Source organism: Garra rufa, chromosome 19 (genome assembly GCF_049309525.1).
Source record: "Garra rufa chromosome 19, GarRuf1.0, whole genome shotgun sequence".
Taxonomy (NCBI): Eukaryota; Metazoa; Chordata; class Actinopteri; order Cypriniformes; family Cyprinidae; genus Garra; species Garra rufa.
The window spans coordinates 30,437,354-30,452,454 of NC_133379.1; the positions used below are offsets into that span (position 1 = coordinate 30,437,354).

Below are 15,101 nucleotides of genomic sequence, written 5' to 3' on the forward strand. Positions count from 1 at the left end.
TGGGGGTGGTGTTCTTGGGGTCACGGCCTAGTGTGTTACCAATTGTTTTCTTGGTGATTGTTGTCCCAGATGCCTTGAGATCATTGACAAGATCCTCCCGTGTAGTTCTGGGCTGATTCCTCACCGTTCTCATGATCATTAAAACTCCACAAAGTAAGATTTTGCATGGAGCCACAGACCGAGGGAGATTGACAGTTATTTTTTGTTTATTCCATTTGCGAATAATTGCAACAACTGTTGTCACCTTCTCACCAAGCTGCTTAGCGATGGTCTTTTAGCCCATTCCAGCCTTGTGTAGGTCTGCAATCTTGTCCCTTACAGCTCTTTGGTCTTTTTTGCCATGGTGGAGAGTTTGGAATCTGATTGATTGATTGCTTCTGTATTATACAGGTAACAAACTGAGATTAGGAGCACTCCCTTTAAAAGAGTGCTTCTAATCTCAGTTTGTTACCTGTATAAAAGACACATAGGAGCCAGAAATCTTGCTGATTGATAGGGGATCAAATACTTATTTAACTCATTAAAATGCAAATCGATGTATAACTTTTTTGAAATGCGTTTTTCTGGACTTTTTGGTTATTCTGTCTCTCACTGTTTAAATAAACCTACCATTATAATTATAGACTGATCATTTCTTAGTCTGTGGGCAAACTTACAATATCAGCAGGGGATCAAAAATGTTTTCCTTACTGTAAATTGTGACATATAACGTGTTGTTATAGCTTTAATACATAAGGATGTGATGAATGCTCTCTGACCTCTACAGGGTCCTTCTGGTCCAGCAGGTTTGGAGGGGGCTCCTGGAAGGAAAGGTGATAAGGTATGGTGAAAATATGAAATTATATGTCTATCATGACAACTCTGAAGATTTTAGCATGGTAAAGGATATGACATTATTGTTGTTGTTGTAGATTATTGTAGATTAAGAGATAGTACTGCTGCACAAACAGCATACATAATATCCTGTATCAGATCTATACAGGAGGAGCTGGGGAGGTGGAGGGTTTCAGAGAAACATTTAAATGTAAAGCAGCAATCTTATTGGCTGCGTATGCAACTTGAACCAATCAGCTTGTGCCAAGTAGTCTAACGTTGTGAATATCATTTGCGTTAAGGACCCATCAGTCTGCGCCATATAGAGTTTCATGACAGAACTTGGCATTTGTTTGACACAGTAACATTTATACAGGATTTTTTGCCTTTTGTCTATTTTATTAATTCAATATCATTTTTGTACTTGCAGGGGGACAAAGGTCTCTTTGGAAAGCCTGGTCTTCAAGGACCAAAAGGAGACATTGGCCCTCCAGGTGACAAAGGTCCAATGGGTCTACCAGGCCCAGCAGGCAGTGAGGTGTGAAGATGAATTTCTTAATGTCGGCACAACTGCGCAATTTAACCCTAAAGTCATCAGACTCAAATGCAATCAGTCTCACTGTCACTGTAAGAGTAATATTGGTGTTTTTCTCCTGATGAAGGGTGATGCTGGTCTAGTTGGCGTTGCTGGTGACCCCGGCCCTAAAGGAGAGAAGGTCATTCATCTTTAATAGCTAATGTCATTTCACAAGGGGAAAAGCTGTTGTACTATATTTTATGTTTTTCCTCAGGGTGATATCGGCCCGCTAGGATTTACTGGTTCAGAGGGGCCGTGGGGAGATGTGGGAGATCAGGGAGAGAGGGGACTCAAAGGAGACAAGGGGCAAATCGGACTGCAGGTGAGTGCGAATCACCATTTCACATTATGTATTTGTTTATGTAACATTTTATTTAGCCTAACATGTTTTTATCATTTGATATACACTACTGTTCAAAGGTTTGAGATCGGTAAAAATCAGGTCAGGAAAACATTCCAGGATTTTTGTCCATGTAGTGGACTTCAACAGGGATCAGCGGATTGAAGGTCTAAATTGCAGTTTCAGTGCAGCTTCAAAGGGCTCTACACAATCCCAGCCGAGGAATAAGGGTCTTATCAAGCAAAAGACATTTTCTAAAATTATGTATATACTTTTTAACAAAAAATGCTTGTCTTGCATCTGCGTCTAGCTCACTGCGTCTACCGGTGAATATGTCTAGCTCTGCGTCCATGACTTGACGAAGGTCACGCATGACGTAGGCAAAAGTACCAACCCAGTGTTTACAAAGCGAGCATGCAAAGAAAGTCAAACTCTCTTTCCAAAAAAAAAAATAAAACAACGATATTGTACAATTTTGAAGTTTGAAGTTTTCAATGTGATAACGTAATGCGTGAAATTGCAGACGCACATTACAGAGCTAGTGCAAACGAGCATTTGTGGTTAAAAAGTATATACATTTATGTTTTTTAGAAAATGACGGATCGTTTTGATAGATAAGACCCTTATTCCTTGGCTGGGATTGTGAGTTCTTTGAAGCTGCATTGAAACTGCAATTTGGACCTTCAACCCATTAATCCCCATTGAAGTCCACTATATGGAAAAAAGTCCTAGAATGTTTTCCTCAAAAACCTTAATTTTGTTGCATTTGTTTGTGTCAGTTTTTTGCATTTCTTTGTGATCGTGTGATTGTTGGCTGTTTTTATGTTAGGGTGAGTCAGGGCTCGTGGGTGGTGTTGGACCTCCTGGCCTAAAAGGTATACAGGTGAGTGTTGACCTGAGAGTGAATGACCCCTATATTCATGTGTGATGTATGGCTGTATGGCCACATAGTTAAAACATAAAAACAGTTCCTGTTTTTTTGTGTGTTTTAGGGAGGACAAGGCCATCCAGGATTGGTGGGGCCAGATGGACCTCCAGGAAGCAAGGTAAACTGTGTGATTGTTCACCTAGAGCATCTTTGGATTATTTATTTTTATGATCTAAAATTAAGCTTCTTATTTAGGGGGAGGTTGGGCCGAGTGGTTCACCTGGTGAGCCAGGAGATGCTGGACCTGAGGTTCTGATCCACTAATCTTTTATATAATGGATTTAAATTTTTGTCAAAAGAATTGCTGAATTGTTGTGTTATTGTTCTCATTATTCATATCTGTGCTTCAGGGAATTGCAGGTCCTAAAGGTGTGCGAGGTGATGCAGGAAAAGCCGGGACACAGGTCATAAAGATAATTTCTTTGCATTTATATTCCTCCTCCAGATAATCTGTTCTTGATAGTTTATTCTTGTGGAACCTCTTGGTGAAACAACAAATTCATTTTTATCTCAAGAGTAACTCATTAGTTTTCATATCTTGGCCTACAGGGAGATGTTGGCTCAGTAGGTCCCGAAGGTCTTTTGGGTCCTAAAGGTCTCCCAGGGCCTGAAGGGGAGAAAGGAGACTCAGGAGATAAAGGAGAACCAGGGGTGGAGGTGAGCTTGTAATGAACTCCACTAAGATGAAAACTCAAAATTGCTTCTTTAAATTACCTGTAAATCCACTACATGTTCAAAATGAAGCCATTTCTTTCCTTTAGGGGCCAGATGGCCTTCAAGGCATTCAAGGACCACCAGGACTGCCTGGTTTGGAGGTAAAGACCATTAAACCCTGGAATATTCAATAACTCAATTGTTTAGGGCATGTCTGTAAATACAGTATATGTGACCCTAGACCACAGAACCATTCATAAGGGTACATTTTTAAATTGAGATTTATACATGAATAAACAAGCTTTTCATTGATGCATGGTTTGTTAGAATAGGACAATAGGCAGAGATACAACTACTTGAAAATCAGAAAAATTAGGGTGCAAAAAAACTCCAAATATTGAGAAAATCGCCTTTAAAGTTGTCCAAATGATGTTCTTAGCAATGCATATTGCTAATCAAAAATTAGGTTTTTGATATATTTATGGTAGGAAATTTACAAAATATCTTCTCGAAACAGGATCTTTACTTAATATCCTAATGATTTTTGGCGTATACCGGTAAAAAAAAAAATATATTTTTGTCCCATACAATGTATTTTTGGCTATTGCTACAAATATACCAGTGCTACTTAAGACTGGTTTTGTGGTCCAAGGTCACATACAGTATGTGATTAATTAACCCAATTATATCAATTCAAATCGACTCTGTTAGGGTCCACAAGGTGATGCAGGAGTACGTGGCTCACCAGGTCCACCAGGAGCTCAGGTCAGTGCCCAGTGAAATAAAATATTTACAGCAAAGAGACGACAAATAGATTTTCCTTATCTTAATTCCGCCCTTGTTTTTAACTCTGCTGAATCATCAAGGCCCTTAATGAGATTTGATTGTTGCAGGGCCGCATGGGTAACCCAGGACCTGAAGGAAGAGAAGGCGTGAAGGGAGAGAAGGTAAGGTCACAATGTTCTTTTGTCTGTCTTAATCCCTGTCTGCTATCTAAAATAAAAAGTTCTTCCTCTATGCTTTTGTCCTTGCTGTCAGATATGAGAACTGCATTTGAGAATACAGATTTTCCAGGACTCTTATCTGCAGTTTCATTTTAAATTTGAATTTGCTTCTTGATGCATTTTTAGGGAGATCGAGGCAAGGATGGAGCACCTGGAAAAATTGGTCACGTCGGACGGAGGGTAAGATACGATAAGCCTTTAAATCTGCCTTTTGTGCTCTTTTAGACTATTAAACATTTCCAAATCTCTAAGTTAAAGCCAAAGAAGTTTAGAGACATTGTGTCATGAATGTACATAGGTTGTTTTAGACTCTGATGTAATGCATGTCATAATGCAGGGCAAACGTTAGGAAGATGATGGTGAATATGATTGATAATTTATTTTTATTTTTTGTAGGGTAAAAGAGGCAAGGCAGGGTTGAGGGCAACCAGAGGACCAAGAGGAGAAAAGGTCAGAGTTCAAAAATGATGTAAACAATTAAAACATGGCATGAGTTTAATTCTTGAATTCCATGGAAATACAATAGTATAAATTTCTTTCTTGGTTACTCCTTGTCCAATAGGGAGAGAGGGGAGATGTAGGAGAGAAAGGACTTCCTGGATGGGGAGGAAGTATGGTAAGCTTGATATGCTTGATATGCCTGCTTCCATTGTTAGAATGAATAAAATGGGAAAGTGTTAACACAGTTTGAAATCATTATCATGCATTGACTAAACTGCTTTCTATGCTTGACAGGGAATCCAAGGACTGAGAGGAGAGCCTGGGGAGCAAGGTGTCAAAGGAGCAGAGGTGCTTTTTAAGTTTTACTCAGATAGAATTCTTTTTATGCAGATAACTTAGAAATGCATTATTAATATTGATACCTTAACCTGTTCGTAATAGGGTGATAAAGGAGATCAGGGACCACTTGGTCCACCAGGGAAAGATGGCTTGAAGGTATATTTTTTAAGAAGCACATTCCGTGAGTGCAGTGGAGCCAATTCAGTTCTCTTATAAGAGTATTTATTTGTTTTTTAGGGGAGTATGGGGGCTCTTGGTCCTCCTGGACCTCCAGGACCAAAGGGGGATCAGGTAAGAGTCAAAATATTTCATTAAACATGTAAATATATTTTTTTGTTACATTAGATACTACAATGATTCATGATGTTTTATGTTGATAGATCAAGTCAATATTGATGAATAGCATCTTCTGATCGATTTACTATAATGTGTGTATTTTTCCTTAAGGGAAATATTGGTCCTGCTGGGCCTAGAGGGGCACCCGGAATACCTGGACTACCAGTGAATATGTCTTTTTTTTTAATGTTTCAGCATTGAAACTACTAACAAGCTGTGACTATTAAACTGTAGTCCAATTTGCATTAACACATCTGCTGCAAATGCGTTTACATGTGCTCTGTCCTTTCAAGATATGAAAGCATGGTTAATTCATTTTTAATGACAAAAGCAAGGACAGTGAAGTGCTTTATCTCAACCACGGCCTGTTTTTTTTTTTTCTTCGAAAGAGCATGAAGATCGTTTATAATTTCTTTCTCTTTTATCTCTTCCACCCTGCAGGGCTTGTTTGGAGACAAGGTATGAAATTTAATTTCCAAAGCTTTCATAGTCCAGTTAAAAGGAAATGTTTTAGATTATTCAAAATAAAAATATATAAAATACGTTTTTATTCAAGTTAACAAATTAAGGTTAGTTATTAAATGTCTCTTTTTCACTTTAATCCTAGGGATTTAAGGGATTTCAGGGGCCTCCTGGACCCCCTGGAATGAGAGGCTTGCCAGTAAGTTGGCACCTTTACATTTTTGTAGCAATATAAGAACTAATTTCTTTATTTATTAATTTATTTTTTTTATTTTAGGGTCCACCGGGGCCACCAGGGCCTGCTGGTGTTTCTGTGAATGTGACTCTGACCCAGATAAAGGCAAGTTGTTTTAAATCTCAATGACCCTTTTACTCTTATTTGCTGTGCTGATCATTAAATACCAAACATCACATGATTATGGTCACACTGTATAAACTAGAATGAAGAGAGTTAACATTTTGCATATTGATATCTAAAGTATATGCTATTTATCTTTAGTAAACTGCAGTGACTGCATTACTAAAATGCAGATCACAAAACAACAAATCAATTTGTCTTACTTTTTCTTCTCCAATAGGACCTGATGTACAGTTCCGACAAGCCCAATTACCCTCTGATTCAGACACTGTTGGACTCTCTGTACCATGACCTTCGGCTGCTGGTGGACCCTCCGGACGGTAGCAAGGAGCACCCAGCATCTACCTGTCTGGAGCTGTGGCTGTGCCATCCCAACTACACCAGCGGTTAGAGCCTTATCTTTCATCTTCTCCATCTTTCAAAGTCTGTTTGTTCTTATTCCCTTTTGTAAAATCTTTGAAAAATCGTTGCATTACCGCTGTATTTTTTCTCTTAAAAAGTGATTATGCTAATGCACTTTTAAACACCTTTGCAACACATTCACTTAGTTACACTGACCTCATTTACACCTGATATTAAGCACTGTCTCAGGCAATAAAATCTAAAGTGGACAGCACTAAGGTGTAAATGAGATCGCTTTTTTTTTTTTTTTTTTTTTTTTTTTGCACTTCCGAAGGTTATTTAATACAGCTGCTTGACTAGAATAACTAAGAAGTGTATGGAAGCCCACTGAATAAAAAAATTTAAAAAAAGGTTTGATTCGAAATTTGAGTTTATATCTAACAATTCTGACTTTGTAACTCGCACTTGTGTTTATATCTCACAATTAAAAGAAAAAAGTTTGAATTGATAGTTTATATAATGCAATTGCAAGTAAAAATGTATTGTATTGTAAGTATCAGAATTGTGAGATAATCCTTACCTTTTTATTTTTGATTCAGTGGCGGAACGTATGTTTAAACTGTATGTTGTTTTGGATAAAATAATCTGTTAAATAAATACTTTTGCAGGATTCTACTACATTGACCCAAACCAAGGCAGTCCTTTAGATGCCCTTTTGGTCTACTGTAACTTCTCAGAGTCAGGAGCAGAGACCTGCCTTCATCCTAGAGATGCACACGTAATGTTCTACTTAAAACCTTGCTACTGTGTCTCTTTAATGTCAAAGAACATCAAAATCTTATTATCGCTCTTTCAATTTCCACAGCTTCCCATAAGGACTTGGCTGAATGACTCAGGGAATAACAGCAAGTTCTACTGGTTAAGTTCACTGGAGGGAGGTTTTAAAGTAAGTATTACTTTATTACTTCATCACTATCGGTCTGTATAAAGTTTTACTTCCCATTGGAGCAAAGTGTGTGCTGTTGACAAAAGAAGGGCTGACTGTGGGATAGTTCACCTAAAATAAAAAAGGCTCACTGGACTTGTATACACTTTAAAGGGTTGATAGTTTACTTTTATGGAGCTTTGTGTTTTTCAAACCTTAACAGCCTCATTTACTATCTATTTTTGTTTATGGAAAATAAAGCCTGGACATTTGCCTAAAAAAATAAATAACAGAATGAATAAATGAATGAATACGTTTTGAATGAAACAAGGCTGAGTGAATGATGACAGAATTATTACATTTTGTTAAACTGTCCCTTTAATGCTTTAACATCTTTAATTTATTGTCAAGGTTAATAGCTGCTAATAATGTTGTTCTTATTACCCACAAAATTCTTGCTCTTTATCGTTTCATGTTTAGTTTCAAGCCCTGTTGTTGCACACAGTAAACCGTGTCCTTCAGTTTTGCCATTAAAACCCATCTGTCTGTTGGTCAGTTTGAGTATCCAGCCCTCAGTGTGGTTCAGCTGCGCTTCCTACGACTCCAGAGCAACAGAGCAGAACAGAGAGTGACATACTCCTGTTACCCTGGACACCGACTGGGCCAGACACAGCGACAGGTCCGGTTCCTCACAGACGCTGTGAAGCAGAGCTATTTAGGAGAACTGCAGGATTGTGTGGTATGTGGATTCTAACAGCAATAATAATACTTTTTTGAAGGTGAATTGATTATATATGGGTCATTTAAAAAAAAAAAGTCTGACTTTTTATCTCTCAATTCTGACTCAGGAATTTATGTCATGCAATTCTGAGAAAATTGTGTAAAAAAAAATTAACTCACAATTGTAAAAAATTTTGTTTCAATAAAGTAAAAATTGCGAGATATAAAAAAAAAATTCTCAGAATTGCCTGATATACTGTAAACTTGTCTCAGAATAAACTCGCAATTGTGAAAAATAAAGTTATAAAATTAAGATATAAACTCTGAATTCAGACTTTTTTAGAACTGCCAGATATAAACTCGCAATTCTGATTTTTTTTTTTCAGAATTGCAAGTTTATATTGCAATTCTTACTTTAAAACACGCAACTGCGAGTTAAGTCAGAATTGTGAACTTTATAACTCACAATTGTGTTTAGGGCTGCAACAACTAATCGATAAAATCGATTATTATCGATAATGAAAATCGTTGACAACGATTAATCGGGTCCGCCCACAGTGCACGTAAAACTTCAGAGAATTACGTCAAATTACAGCACTGAATGACGCATTTCTATAGACAGCATCTAAAATAGGAAACAGAATGAGATGCTGCAGTAGAGTTACATGATCCCAAGACATGAGAATTTCTTATTTTAAACTATAAGCTAATAGCGTAATGGCTTGCCCTTTGAGGCGCTTTAACAGATCCGTTTGCATCCTCAGCATGAAAACTTTCAGTTTACTGTCATATCCTTATCTGTAAATGTCACAAATTCACACAAGCATTTCCATTTATGCATAAAAGTCCATTCTGACAGTCTGTGTTAAATTTAAATCTTTACTGAATGAGCGTGTCAGACTGGAACACAGACAGGGAGACAATTAATACTCAATATTTAATATGCACAAAAACATTCATTGTGCTGAAACACCTGTTGTTGAATGTTAAATTTAGATTTAAAATACAACATGTAGTGCACGTCTATAAATGAGGTTCAAACATTATTAAATGTGCGTATTTATTTGAGCAATTCTGTCAGTGAACAAGCAGCCTACAAAACGCTAAAATAAATCTAAGAAATAATACATTTAAAATAAGAAAGTAGCCTAAATATGTGTTAAATAGGCTATTAAACAAACATTCGTTCCAAAAAATTCCTAACAACCTCGACAGCTCATCAGAATTACTGGTCCGAGTCTGACTGGAATCTGTCTTTTTTCTCTTTCTCTTCCCCATTGCACAGCTGCTGTTTTTAATAACGAAGTAATTACATTTATTTTCGTTTCTTTAGTTTAGAAAGTTAATTTAGAAATATATTTGGAACACGTTTTGTTTGTGAAATTCAAGTTTTTGTTTTTTAAAGTAACGACCAAATGGCCAACGGCAGACAGATCAATTTAGCCTTCTCAAGTCATCACAGTTTAAATTAAAATCCATAGATATAAAAAACTTAAAGCATATCACAATATTAGTTTAATCGTTTAACCTAGATAAATGTGTGCTATTAGGCGCATATCCAATCGTTTGTGCGGAGAGTGAAAGCTGGAACGGGCTTTGCATGACATGGAGGCGCCAGCGCCATGTGAAACTTCATTTTTTCTCATAAATTTAAGAGTAATAAATTTACTTTAAATCATTGCTTCACTACTATAAAACGAAATAATTCAAATAGGAAACAAAACTCTTTCATTAACTATAGGCCTAATCCATAAAGATGCATTTTAGGCATTAAAAGCGCGTCCAGTGAGCAGATGGCGAGTCAGGATCGTCAACTTCATTTTTGCGACATTGACTCAGAAAATACTATTTTATTAATAAATAATTTGAATATCTGCTTACTTTTCCCCCGGCACATTCATGGTAATTGCTTTAGCTGGGGCTTTGTGGCCAGTTTAAGCTTACTGCGTGCATTTGAACGTGGAACTCTGCTGAAGGCACTTGCGCTCGCTGCTGCTGCTGCTGTTGCTGTTGGCGAGACACTAAACACCGCCACGGCAGAATAAATAGCAGAAACACTGTATTTTATGCTTGTTATAGTGTGTTTTTCTTCAGATATTTGTCTTTTCTCTTCATTAGGACAGGTGGTCTAATAAATTGTTAAAGTCCCCCTGAAATCAAAATTAAAGTTTTTTGGCTTTTAGTATGAATATATTAGCCTTAAGGTTATCTATAAGCTAGTGTGCTGCAAAACAAAGACAAAATTCGCGTTTACAAGATATGGACATTCAAAACTTACAGTCTCGTCACTTCCGCCTATATGAATCAAGGATTTGGATGATATCACCGTGCACTTCAGTTTCTCATCAAACGTTCAGTCCAATCAAATGCTCTCTAGAGTCCGTAATGTCCCGCCCCCTACACAGAGACGCATTAACCGGGAGCACGGTCGGCATGTATTAAATTACACAGCCTCAGCATGATTATGATCACTATTTGGTTTTAGCAAGTTTCATATTGAATCTGTGCGGTAATTTATTACTCTGTGGCTGTCATAGCTTACAAATGCGGCTTTACCGAGCTCAACGGCTCTTCCCCGAGCAGATATTAATGGAACGCTATTGGCTATTCAAAATTAGTGGGCGGGGCTGGGCGATATGTTTTTGTTTCAGTTAAAAGTACGTCACCACATAGAATAACGCTGCGTGTTTCAAGGCACTTCAGTGGACCTTTAAGCACTGTGTTTTCATAGCATTCAAAATGTGGAATAGTGGGATTTTGACACACACAAAAAAGGAATTTTTAAACCAACTAATCGATTAATCGAAAAAATAATCGGCCAACTAATCGATCATCAAAATAATCGTTAGTTGCAGCCCTAATTGTGTTTATATTATGCAATTCTGACTTTGCATAATTAAATTGCTAGATATTGCGAGACTTTTATTTTTCACATTTGTGACTTTTTTTCTCAGAATTGTGAGTTCTTCATATATTTATAACTTGCAAAGGTAAGTTTAGATCATGCAATTTTGAGAAAAACAGTCAAGATTGCCTGAAATGAATTAAAATTTCGAAAAGTTGCAATTGTGAGAAATCAATTCAAAATTGTGAGATATAAACTCTGACTTTATAACTTGCTATTGCGAGTTTATATCATGCAATTCTGAAAAAAGGTCAAAATTGTGTAAAATAAACTCACCATTTTGAAAAATTAAGTGGCAATTCTGAGAAATAAAGTCAAAATTTTGAGATATAAACTCGAGAATTCTGAAGATATAAACTTGTAATTCAAATTTTTTTCTCAGAATTGCCTGATATACTGTAATTGTGAGTTTATATCTCTCAATTCTGACTTTATAACTCGCAATTGTGAGTTTAGATCATTCAATTTTGAGAAAAAGTCAGGATTGACTGAAATAAAACTCAAAATTGCAAAAAGTTGAAATTCTGAGAAATCAGTTAAAGATTAAAAGAGATATAAACTTAGAATTCTGACTTTTTTCCTCAGAATTGCGAGTTTATATCGCAGTTCTGAGAAAAAAAAAGAATTGCGTAATACAAACTCAAAAAAAGGAGAAAAAAGTCAATTATGAGTTCATCTCTCAATTCTGGCTTTAATAAACGAAATAAACTTAACTTTAATAACTTAAACTCACAATTGTGAACAATTAAGTCTCAGAAATAAAGTAAAAACAATTCTCAGAAATAAAGTAAAAATTGCGAGATAAAAAACTTATATTGCAATTCTGACTTTATAACTTGCAATTGCGAGTTTATATCATGCAATTCTGAGAAAATGATAAGCATAAAAGTTAGAATTGCAAGATGTAAACTCACAATTGTGAGAAAAAAAAGAACTGTGAGATAAAAAGTCGCAATTACTTTTTAAAAAAAAATTTATTCAGTGTTGGAAATGGTCTGGAAATATATTTGGAACAAAATGTAGGTCATTTATTTTGTGGCTGATTTTACACACCTCACCATTAAGAATAATTTTAAAACAGTTTATGTTTGTATTTGTTGTACCAGTCTGCGAAGGAGGTGGATCCTGGACCACGTGAGTCTGTGCTTCAGTTTGAGGACATGGACCTGCTTCCTCTACGTGACATAGGAATCTCGGGCAACAGCAGCTATGAGTTTGGCTTCACCATCGGCCCTGTGTGCTTCAGCTAAAGACGCACCGAAAGATAAGGCTGCTTCCTGTGTGTTTCACCTTAAATACAAGCAACAAAGAGAAGAAAACAGGACACTCTGAGGACATGTGACATCTATGGGAAATACTCTAGACAGTGACTCCACACAAGCGTCCTGTCTTTCCCGGTGCTGCCAGACAAATGGACAATATCCTTTTTTGTTTACAGGGACTTTTGGCTTTGTAATTGATGTACTGTTTTTATAATAATTTTATTTGTTTCAGCAATGTCTTTTAATCACTAGCTGGTCTTGTAATAATGCTGAAGATGAAGCTTGGAACATAACAAGTGTAATGACAGGGTTCTGACGTGACCACTATGTGGTTGCATGCTCCAAGTTTCAGCTGTATACTTCTTAATCATGTACAAAAGGTTACCATGGAATAACTAGTTATTATTATAAGACTTTGCATTATTAGGCAGTGCATGAATGACACTTTTTTTCCCTCTTGTTTAAGTGTCAAACTTGAATTGTAGGACTGCAATGAACAAAGCGTCCCAGTGAGGACACAGCTAACCTTCCCATGAGGTTTGGATATCAGGAAGTCTGTGCCACCTTTCTGTTTTTTCCTGTTCATGTCATGATTTTGAAATGGTTATATTACCTAAATGTGGTTTAAATATGTGTGTTAGACAATTTATGGGTGCTAATATTTACGATACAGCAGTAACAGTTGTTTCAAAAAACCAAGAATAATACAAACTGCAGCAAAGCTGGTTAAAAATGTCATAAATGTGCATTGTGGATATGAGACAAATTTAGTACACATGCATAAAGTCCTACACAGTCTCATTTAGTTCACATTTACTGTATGTAGGTCTCAGGGAGCACTTACAAATATGACATAAATGTAAGAAAGTAGACAAGCGATATTGGTAAAATAGAATAATTTCATAGACTTTAAGTGTCATTCATCGTTTTAAAACAGTTATCATTAATAATCACTTTGAATTTAGGCACAGGTGCTTTATTTTGGAAAACTATTTGTTTAGAGTAACATTTTGTAATGTATATTGTGTTTTCTATGTATTTGTGGCGACATCGGAAATCACATGCTGGTCATCTGTTTGAGTATCAGCTATAAAAAGTGCATTAATGTATCATTTAAATCGTGTTGGACAATTTTGTATATCATTGTGTGAAACACGAACGTTTCTTAAAAAGGCTTTGTGAAGTTGTGTTTTTCCTCTTCAAACAATTCAAGTCTATTAAAATAGTAATTTATTATATATAAATGAGTCAAAAGTTTACACCCCTCTTTCAGACTCTGCAAAATGTTTATTTGAACAAAATAAGAGGGATTATACAAAATGTTTTTGTTTATTTAGTGCTGATCTAAATAAGATATTTCACAAAGACGATGTTTACATGTGGTCCACAAGAGAAAATAATAGTTGGATTTATAAAAATGATCTGGTTCAAAAGTTTACATCCCCTTGATTCTTAATACTGTGTTTTACCTGAATGATCCACAGCTGATAGTTGTTCATGAGTCCCTTGTTTGTCCTGAACAGTTGAACTGCCCACTGTTCTTCAGAAAAATCCTTCAGGTCCAACAAATTCTTTGGTTTTCCAGCATTTTTGTGTGTTTAAACCATTTCCAACAATGACTGTAAGATTTTGAGAATCATCTTTTCAACTGAGGGACTCATATGCAACTATTACAGAAAGTTCAAATGCTCACTGATGCTTCAGAAGGAAAAAATGCAATAAGAGCTGAGGGTTGGAAAATTTTTAAATTTGAAGATCAGGGTAAATGTAACTTATTTTGTCTTCTGGGAAACATGTTAGTATCTTCTGTAGCCTCTGAAGGGCAGAAAATGATCAAAAATGATATTTAGCCAAAATAAGAAAAATGTACACATCTCCATTCTGTTCAAAAGTTTTCACCCCCGGCTCTTAATGGAAAACCAAAGAATTTGTGAGACCTGAAAGATTTTTCTGAAGACCAGCAGGCAGTTATCTATTCAGGACAAAAAAGGGACCCATGAACAACCATCACTAAAAAATAAGCTGTGGATCATTCCGGTAAGAACACAGTATATAAAGAATCAAGTGTATGTAAACTTTAGAACAGGGTCATTTATATAAATTCAACTATTATTTTCTCTGGTGGATAGGGTTACCACTTTTAAGATCCAAAAATAAGGGACGGGGGGGGGGGGGGAGTAATATGGGACGTCCTGAATAAGAACTGATCATTGTTTTTTTTTTCTACTTTTTAGACTCTAAAGTCTAATAATGTCCCATTTCTCAGAAAAGAACCGAAAATTACACCAATAAATAAAACGGATATTAAAGCTGAAATGCAAATTAATAAGTAAGTAAAAATTCACGAGCACTTTGTAGTATTATCTCTCAGTCCTTGGCGTCTAAATGAAAAGCGCTCTGCAAGCACGTTCTCTCTGTGTTGTTTCTGAAACTACCGTAATCACTGTAATATGCGCGCACACTTATAATCAATCACGGCTGGCTTGACCGTGTTTTTCTGAACCGCGGCTGGCTTTACCGCATTGATTAACTGCATGAGACGCTGCTTTAGAAAAAATTATAAAAAATACGGGACAAAACCCGTCCCGTATTGATTCAAAACGGGACGCGCAATTTCATTCTCAAATACGGGACGATTCCGTATTTTAAGGGACGGGTGGCAACCCTACTGGTGGACTATGTGTGAACATCTTTT

The 15,101-nt window shown here is 36.4% G+C and overlaps 1 protein-coding gene across 1 annotated transcript in view; it reads left to right on the forward strand.

Annotated features, from left to right (window-relative positions):
* Positions 1–13,347, forward strand: part of LOC141292056 (uncharacterized) — a 93,502-nt gene extending 80,155 nt beyond the window's left edge. Inside the window, exons 47-73 of the mRNA XM_073824023.1 lie at positions 767–820; positions 1,244–1,351; positions 1,476–1,529; positions 1,605–1,712; positions 2,560–2,613; positions 2,723–2,776; positions 2,854–2,907; positions 3,009–3,062; positions 3,208–3,315; positions 3,420–3,473; positions 4,024–4,077; positions 4,206–4,259; positions 4,443–4,496; positions 4,713–4,766; positions 4,879–4,932; positions 5,052–5,105; positions 5,199–5,252; positions 5,334–5,387; positions 5,544–5,597; positions 5,874–5,891; positions 6,040–6,093; positions 6,172–6,234; positions 6,473–6,638; positions 7,263–7,372; positions 7,460–7,540; positions 8,076–8,258; positions 12,251–13,347. Of these exons, the coding sequence (XP_073680124.1) occupies positions 767–820; positions 1,244–1,351; positions 1,476–1,529; positions 1,605–1,712; positions 2,560–2,613; positions 2,723–2,776; positions 2,854–2,907; positions 3,009–3,062; positions 3,208–3,315; positions 3,420–3,473; positions 4,024–4,077; positions 4,206–4,259; positions 4,443–4,496; positions 4,713–4,766; positions 4,879–4,932; positions 5,052–5,105; positions 5,199–5,252; positions 5,334–5,387; positions 5,544–5,597; positions 5,874–5,891; positions 6,040–6,093; positions 6,172–6,234; positions 6,473–6,638; positions 7,263–7,372; positions 7,460–7,540; positions 8,076–8,258; positions 12,251–12,394 (2,007 nt within the window). The 3' untranslated portion in view covers positions 12,395–13,347. The remainder of the gene's footprint in view (positions 1–766; positions 821–1,243; positions 1,352–1,475; positions 1,530–1,604; positions 1,713–2,559; positions 2,614–2,722; positions 2,777–2,853; positions 2,908–3,008; positions 3,063–3,207; positions 3,316–3,419; positions 3,474–4,023; positions 4,078–4,205; positions 4,260–4,442; positions 4,497–4,712; positions 4,767–4,878; positions 4,933–5,051; positions 5,106–5,198; positions 5,253–5,333; positions 5,388–5,543; positions 5,598–5,873; positions 5,892–6,039; positions 6,094–6,171; positions 6,235–6,472; positions 6,639–7,262; positions 7,373–7,459; positions 7,541–8,075; positions 8,259–12,250) is intronic.
* The last annotated feature ends 1,754 nt before the right edge of the window (positions 13,348–15,101 follow it).